This window comes from Trichosurus vulpecula, chromosome 3 (genome assembly GCF_011100635.1).
Source record: "Trichosurus vulpecula isolate mTriVul1 chromosome 3, mTriVul1.pri, whole genome shotgun sequence".
NCBI classification, from domain to species: Eukaryota; Metazoa; Chordata; class Mammalia; order Diprotodontia; family Phalangeridae; genus Trichosurus; species Trichosurus vulpecula.
In genome coordinates this window covers 100090200-100098298 of record NC_050575.1, presented here as the reverse complement: position 1 = coordinate 100098298, position 8099 = coordinate 100090200, and the positions used below count along the sequence as shown (strand labels likewise).

Here is an 8099-nt window from a genome sequence, read left to right as displayed (position 1 = left end):
AGCAAAGGATGTGTTCCGGGATTGGCAAACTCATCCTGCGCTATCCCATCTCCAAGCCACAGTTAGAGAACCCTGAGAAGTGTTCGAGAAGACAGGAGCAAGCCTGGGTCTGGAAGAAATGTGGTCAAGATCCTCCTGAGCCCACTACAGTGCATCACTTTACATAAAATGACCAAAAGACACCAGTACAGACCCAGAAGCCAAGACAGAGGGCGCCATTTTTATATGTGTCAAGCCATGCAAGTAGCCACCAATATGGGACCAAAGGGGCTGAAGGGACTCTTTTTGCCACCTGGAAAAGATTATAAAGGAAGCATAAAGCCATGCAGACAGTCACCAGTATACGCCTAGAGAGGCAGAAGGGGCTGACTTTACATTTGGAAAAGATAATAAAGGAAGCACAAGGTTGTGCACACAATCCCTAAATGCTTAGCTCCCAGGAGAATCAAAGCTAGCTTACCTGAGGGTTTAACTGCTGGCCCCCTCACTTACCTGGCACTTCCACACATCAATAACACACTGAGAAATAAGATTCAGAATAATGGTGCCAAGGCACATACCAACAACCAGAAGTGTCTTCTGAGTTATCAGAGAAAAATTAGATTATGCTTAATTTAGGTTTTGCATTAAGAAATATTCTTAATGAATTCAAATGCCTTGAAAGAGTGAATTTGTGATGTGTACTCATCAAAGTATCTGTGCCCTGTCTTTTCCCTAACTGCACTTGGTAAATGAGGCCCTGGGCCTGGTTCGGATACCATCCTCTCCATGAAGCCTTCTCTGACCATTGCTCCTTCATTGCTTCTCCCTGTCTGGAGGCCTTGATTCCGTTCTATTCTGTATTACATTTATCTGTGTCTAAGTCTTCTGTCTTTGCTGGATGGTCATCCATGAAGGGATAGACCACATCTCATTTATTTCAGTGCCCCCACACCGCACCCCCCATCCTGTGCCTAGAACAAGGCCTTCTACATAGTATGCCCATAATCAACGTAAGACCAATGCAAATCTCTATTGGGGTATTTAAATGATTTTTAGGATAGCACTTTTTGCGGATTGTTTCTGCCCTTAGGAGCGGCTCTCGCTTTGCAAGAGCTTACGCAGGCTAGAGCTAGAAGTCTCATTTTCCTCCCTTGGCCAAAGGCTGGAGGTGCTTTTGGCCAGCTGTTGCCTGAGTAACTTCTTTCTACCTAGAGACTTAAGTATGGTTGGGCTTGCACAGGAGGCAGGATGAACTAGTGAAACGGACACTGAAGACCTTGGGTTCTGGTTCCTCCACAGTTACAGAACTAGCTCTGACTGCAGGAAAGTGGCTTAACTCCTCTGAGCCACAGACTCCTTGGCTGCAACATGAGAACAATGAATGTCCCACCTGTCTCCCAGGGTCATCGTGAGGATTGAATGAGATTATACGGGTACGGCCTTCTCTGCAAGCCATCCAAATGCCACTTCATGTGTGTCAGCTACTTATTATTGGCATTAGAAGGGCTTATACATGTAATGGAACGTTAAGAGCTGGAAGGAGCCTAAGAGACCATCAGAAACCTATCGGTCCAGAGTCAAGGTTTCTAGAAACGAGCTAGCCTAGCACCTTGAGAGTTAAACGTCAGCAGAGCCAGCACGAGAACCAGCAGGAGACAGCGAAATACTGGATTAACGACTAATCACATCTGAGAGAATTCCTGCTCAGGACTGGCTTTCATCACCTATTTCATCACGTTACCCACTTTCCTCTGGCCTTTGTGCAGCCCCTTACCAAGTCTAGCCTTGCCTAAACCAATTCGCAGCCCTCACCCAGACCTCTCTCTCAGGTAAGACCCGGCCTGCGGGCCTTTTCAGCACTTGGCCTTTGGACTGGATTTCTGTGCATGCCCCAAGCTTGGGTGACAAAAACAGGGGGACTCGGGTTACGGCTGCTTCCAAACAACGGCGGGGCTCGGCAGAGATCACCATCAGGTGCCGAGTCCAAGAGGACCTTAGGAAAATGGCCATTTCTGCAACTCCTGCCCCAAGGCCCCCCTGGGGAGCCAGGGCCAGTAGCAAAGCAGGCGAGTGGCAACTGGAGGCTGAGACGGCTTCAGTTGCCCCAGCCGAGAGCAGTAAGATTGGGCTTTCAAAGAAGTCTCGTTTTCCAACCACCTGGGGGAGGTGGGGCCAGTTTAAGGCTAGGTCATAGGTCAGAGCCCAAGCAGAGGTTGCTGGGGGGATTGGATCTGTTTGTCACACACCATCAAGTAGACAGCCATTTTCTTTGACACACCTCAGATATCCGGCTCAGGGAGTTTCTGGAGGCGGGTCCTGCCATGCTTCCCCATTGGCTGAGGTGATGCTGAAAAGCAGAGAAGCCTCCTGGGTCCTGGAGTTTAAGAAGAGCTTATGTAGTGTTACAGACATGCCCAGAGGGGGCTCAGCAAGGGAAACACCTCGAGGTAAAGTACAGCTACAGGACTCTGGGCACCAGAAAACCTGCTCCAGGCTCACGTCTTCCATTTGTTGCCAGGAAACACCGTCAGACACGGCACTGTACTGAGTTTCAAAGGCTGAACGTGATTTTTATCAGGTCTAGTGGTAAATGATCAAATGAACGAGATGGCCACATATGAAAATTAATCGAGATATTTAATAGACAGTGCAAACCATAGTTTCATCTGAATATAAATGTATGCACATGTTCCAATGAGCTATATCAATCAGTTATCACAAACAGCAATGAACACTTCTGTAGAGCTATGTTAAAAAATGTACAGCTGGAATTTAACCCTAATAATCTCACCTGCTTCCAAGAGAACTTTGTCCATTTCAAATCAGTTTCACAAACTTAAAAAGGAAAATAATCTGGAGTGAAAGGGGAGGAGTGGAGCGATAAATACAAAGGCAGCCAGACAGTCCGTGGACATAGATACAGAGACCGAAAACCAAATGCATTATTACAGCTGAACATGAGAGAGAAACCTACGGCTTCTCTTTAAGTGCCAAGACTTACAAAGGCATGTGGGACATTTCAACCGACTTAAAAGGACAAAGACTACATTTGAAGAGCATTTCAATTCTGAACAATAAATTCCAATCGAGGATCCAGCAATGAGTTAGCATAGTCCAAAAGCTGAATGCTGGATTTGCAAATACATTTTTATTTTACAGAAATTCAACATTATAAACAGCAGGCAACTCCCTTCCCCCTCCCCCCAGCTGCGCCCCCTCCCGCTCGGTGCAGACCATGCTATCCAGTATGCAGCGATGCAGGCCCACTGCCTTGGGTTAAGATCCAAGAGATAAAGATGGTTTTCCTCCCCCACACCACACGCATACACCCATTGCAACAGGTGACCAGAGTCTGTTTTTATACAAGCCGGTAGAGTTGTACCGATTATATAGAGCTGTACCAATTACATAGTTTCAGCCCAGGACTCCAGCTCTTTCAAGTCATCCTCGTCCTCTTCCTTCTTCTTGGCTATAAAAGGGGGGAGAAGAGGAGGGAAAAAGGAAGGTAAATATTGAGAAAAGCTACTTGTTTTAAAAACTCCCTTTTCTCCCCATACACAGGCCAGTTCATCGCTGTACCAGATCTGGTTATATAAACAGCCCCTCCCCTCGTTCCCAGTTCCATGGGAAGTGCTCCGCTGCTCTGATAAGCTGGCCCTAAATGCCAGAGAGGCTGAGAAGCAGCTCAGCCCCTCCTCCTCCTCCCGCCCCCTTCCCTTCTCCCTGACTGCTTTCATCTGGCAGGAATGATCATGTGATGAGGACGTCAATGATGATTCATTTTGGGGCTTCACCCTCATTGGGAGGAATCCATTTCCTTCTTAAACGTGTGAGGCGAGGACACTGAGGATGGTTCACTGCTATAGTGCCTTCTTGCCAGCTTTTGCCTGTCACAAATCCTGAAGCCAAGGGCTCTCTGCCCCTTTCTAGCAGCTGTCTGCACCAGACACCCATACCCCACTGGAAATTATCTGGGGCACCTGGACACCCAGAAGCAGGATTTGGTGAAAGAAGAGATCTACAGAGAGGGGAAGTTCTCCACTCAGTGCCACACCATGAATATATTACACCAGGAATGAAAAGAGTAACTTTACATCACGCCTGAAAATTACAAAGCACTTTCCCAAAAACGTCTCATTTGAGTCTCATGGCAATTTATAAGGGTAGGCAAGGCAAAGGATTGTCTCATTTTAGAAACAGAAAAACTTGAGATTCAGGGGTGAAATGACTTGTTCAAAGTCACACAGACTGTAACTGAAGAACCAGGAACAGAACCAGGCCCCAGTCCACTGTACCACAATCTCTTAACAAATGTCTGCTAAATGAATAAAAAAGATGGACCCATTTGTTTGCTTCCTATGCCTTCTTTACAAATTCAACCCCCTTGCTAGAGGAAGAGATGCTGATCAAGCAACTCTGGCTCTTGCAATAGGATAATTCTGTCTCCGAGGCCTCCAAGGAAAAGCGAGAAGGGCACTCACTACTGGCGGAAACCCCTTCAGGGGCCCTGCTCCTGAGCCATTTTACTTGTTTCCAACTCTCAAATTCCCTTTGCAGAAGCCTTTGGGCACCCCTGGACTAAATGAGTTGCTGTCCCCACTATGTCTTAGTGACTAAATAGCACTAAGACCAATTTGTCCCCTGGTGAGTTGGGGGGCGGGGGGAGGGGGCTGTCTTAGCAGAGAGATTAAGGCACATTATTAAAAAAAAAACATTCTGTAACTCTTAGAGAGTTACATAAACGTCAGCTATTATCATCCCAAACAGTACTTCTCTGAGCTGAAAGCTGATCTATACAATGTCAAAGCTGAGGATCATTGTCCTTGTGCTGTTACTTCGGTCATGCTCAACTCTTTGGGACCCCGTCTGGAGTTCTGGCAAAGACTGAGAGCTTAAAGGGGACTTAAGAAATTACTAAACAACACTGTAAAGACAAATAACTTTGAAAGACTCCATCCATGATTCCAGATGATGATCTATGCTTCTTGCTGGAGGGGATGGACTCAAGATACAGAATGACACACATTTTTGGACATGGAGAACAGGAGAATTTGCTTTGCTTGACAATGTGTATTTGTTATGAGGGGTGTTTTTCCCCCTTTAAAACTGGAAGAGGGGTGGGAGAAAAAAAATGGAAATCACTGTCTAACCCAAGGGTGGGGAACCTGAGGCCTCAAGGCCACAATGGCCCTATAGGACCTCAAATGCAGCCCTTTGACTGAATCCAAACTTCACAGAACAAATCCCCTTAATAAAAGAATATGTTCTGTAAAACTTGGACTCAGTCAAAAGGCTGCACCCAAGGACCTAGAAAGCCACATGCGGCCTCAAAGCCACAGGTTCCCCACTCCTGCTCTAACCCCTTTCACTTTACACATGGAGAATCTGAGTCCTGGATAGGGAAAAGAACAATTAGTGAACTGGTAAGCTTCAGTCCCACAGCACCAGCTGGCTGCTGCTGTCTCCACCTGGATATCCTACATACATCTCAGATTCCACACGTGCAAAGCAGAATGAATTATACTTGCCCCCAACCCATTTCTCCTCCAAACTTCTCTGTCTTTGCTGCTAGCATCACTATCTCTCCAGCACCTCAGCTGGCAATCAGACATTCATCTTATTCTCCCAAATCCCCTATGTTCAACAAGCTGCCAATGGCACATCTTGCTGAGGAGGTAAAAATTCACATCTCTTGCTTCTATCCCCTCCTCTGTATTCACACAGCCACCGTATGAATTCAGGCCTTCATCATCTCTGACAGGGATTATTATCACAGACTTCGACCTGAGCCACCTGCTTCCTGTCTCTCCTGTCCCCAATTCAGTTTTCTCTCCCTTCTCAAATTCTCTTCTGTTTGTCTCTTAACACATTATATCCCACAATACATCTCTGAGGGTGAAGGCCGGTTCCATTTGTCCTTATAACCCTACTAACCGGTGTCTTGTACGTAGTAGGCACTTAAATGTTTGATGAGTGTGTGTGTGAATTTTTAACATTTTTTTTCCAGTTTGATTCCAAATTCCCTCCCTTCCTCTAGCCCCTCCCACACCCATTAAGAAGGCTAGCAATATGATACCCATTATACATGTGAAGTCATGTAAAACTATATTTTGCTGAATGCATAACGAGAGTCGGACAAGAACTTAGGTCCCCTAACTCCCAGTCCAGGGCTCCTCTCACATGATGACGATCAGCTAGCTTCCAAAGGCAGATGAGTACTTCATGAAGCAGGCCTTTGAAACGGCCTCAATTGCTCCAATCTCCCTTTTCCACCAGAGTTATTTCTGGAGCTTAAGCATTCGCAATTCATGAAAATGCCACCACTCCTGCAAAGGGCCATCCAGAACCTAATGTTCCACGGAAATTCCCCAATGTTCCACCTTTGGCCAAAAATTTCTCTTGCTCGGCACCATGTCCAAGAAGGAATTATGACTAAGATTACATATACAGAGCTAAATCTGCATAAGATCGTGTGAGAAAACCATGAGCAAAACAAAGATATACAGGTGCCTGCTTGTCAGAATGTCCAACTAGACACTAACCTGGTATTCACAGCCTGGATGAACTCAGGAGACAATGAAGTGCTTACCTGGCTTTGCCGGCAGCGCTATAGAGGGCACATTTGGTAGCGGGACTGTTTCTGGACCATTGATTTCCAGCAAATTTTTGTCTAGTTCTTCCTGTTCTAGTTCCTCTAGTTCTGCCATGAGCTCGTCCTGAAAGAGGGAAATACAAGAGTGAAATGTGTCAGCATGGGGAAATCCCAATCCCAGACTGCACCGCTTCAGACCCAATGACTGCCTGTTCAAATGCTGCTGTCTGAATTCTGATCAAGAGAGAGGCGAGTGGAAGACACGGGTTTATCTCGACTCAAAAACCTATAGTGGTTCCTTACTGCCTGTAGAATAAGTCGTAAAATCCTCAGCCTGGCATATAAAGTCATCCACAACCTGACTCCAACTGAACTTTCTGGCTGCCTTCGTTTCCCTGTACATACTCTACAATTCAGCCAGACTGGACGACTAAGTCGCTTCCCAAACTCAACGTGTCGTCTCTCTCTGTGCTTCTCTACACGCTGTCACCATGCCTAGAACAGACACCCTCCTCATCACTGACTACTGAAATACTTAGCTTCCCCCAAAGCTTGGCTCAGCTGGCACTCCCTACAAGCCTTACCTTATCTCCCTTGCCCCACCTCCAGCTAGTTCTCACCCTCCTTAAATTACCTTGTACTTACTGATCTCTGTACAGACTATATCCCCCACTAGAACATAAGCTCATTGACAGCAGAGATTATTTCCTTTTTTTCTTGGGTAAACCCAGTGCCTAAGACAGTGACCCGGCATACACTAAGCACTTAATAAATGTTTACTGAGTTACACGTAACTGTAGCCATCCATCGTGAAAACATCAGTATTGAGGGAAAAGTCTTACAGTCACACACTTTGGCTTTCTATGTCACAGAAAAGATGGACACTATGATGCCCTATGTTCATGAGGGATAAACTCTGACAGTTAGCATTGCTAAATCTGAGGAATGATGACATGCTTTACCATGCAGTTCTGCTTTACTGAAAAGGTCAAGAGATATGCAGTCCCAAATTACTCCAAAGTACCTGGGCAGCTCCTGAGAAGACCCTTGGACCTTAGATCAACAAGGTGTGAGATACAGTGCATGCTCAGCTAACCTGTGCTTCTATTCAGGGAGCAATAAGCATTCTGACAATTCTAGAACTGGAAGAAATTGGCCAGCTCTCACCTAAATGTTCTGGAGGGGGAAAAAAATATTTGTTCCCCAAATCCTAGTGTAATGTTAAGCAGAGTGGGACTTCTTTTTTTACTGTTTTCTCTTTTGGAATGCTAAGGCAATCAAATGCCTTCAATGAGTCTTGCCTTTGTTTGCATTGGGCAGGTAAAGTGGGGCCTTTTGCTGTCTTTTGTTTTGGAGTGCTTCTCAGCACTAAGGCAATCAAGTGCCTTTGCCTTTGTAAATGCAATGGCAGGTAAAGTAGGACCTTTTGCTGTCTTTTGTTTTGGAGTGCTTCTCAGCACTGAGGCAAGTGGTGTCTTTGAGTCTGACTTTGTTTGAATCAAGAGTCACTGATTGGAAACAATGT

The 8099-nt window shown here is 45.9% G+C and overlaps 1 protein-coding gene across 1 annotated transcript in view; it reads right to left on the bottom strand.

The window, feature by feature from the left end:
- Nucleotides 1-2600: 2600 nt before the first annotated feature.
- CHMP4B (charged multivesicular body protein 4B) overlaps nt 2601-8099 on the bottom strand; it is a 61114-nt gene continuing 55615 nt past the window's right edge. The window contains exons 4-5 of the mRNA XM_036751707.1: nt 6572-6698; nt 2601-3451 (exon numbers count right to left, since the gene is read on the bottom strand). Of these exons, the coding sequence (XP_036607602.1) occupies nt 3387-3451; nt 6572-6698 (192 nt within the window). The 3' untranslated portion in view covers nt 2601-3386. The remainder of the gene's footprint in view (nt 3452-6571; nt 6699-8099) is intronic.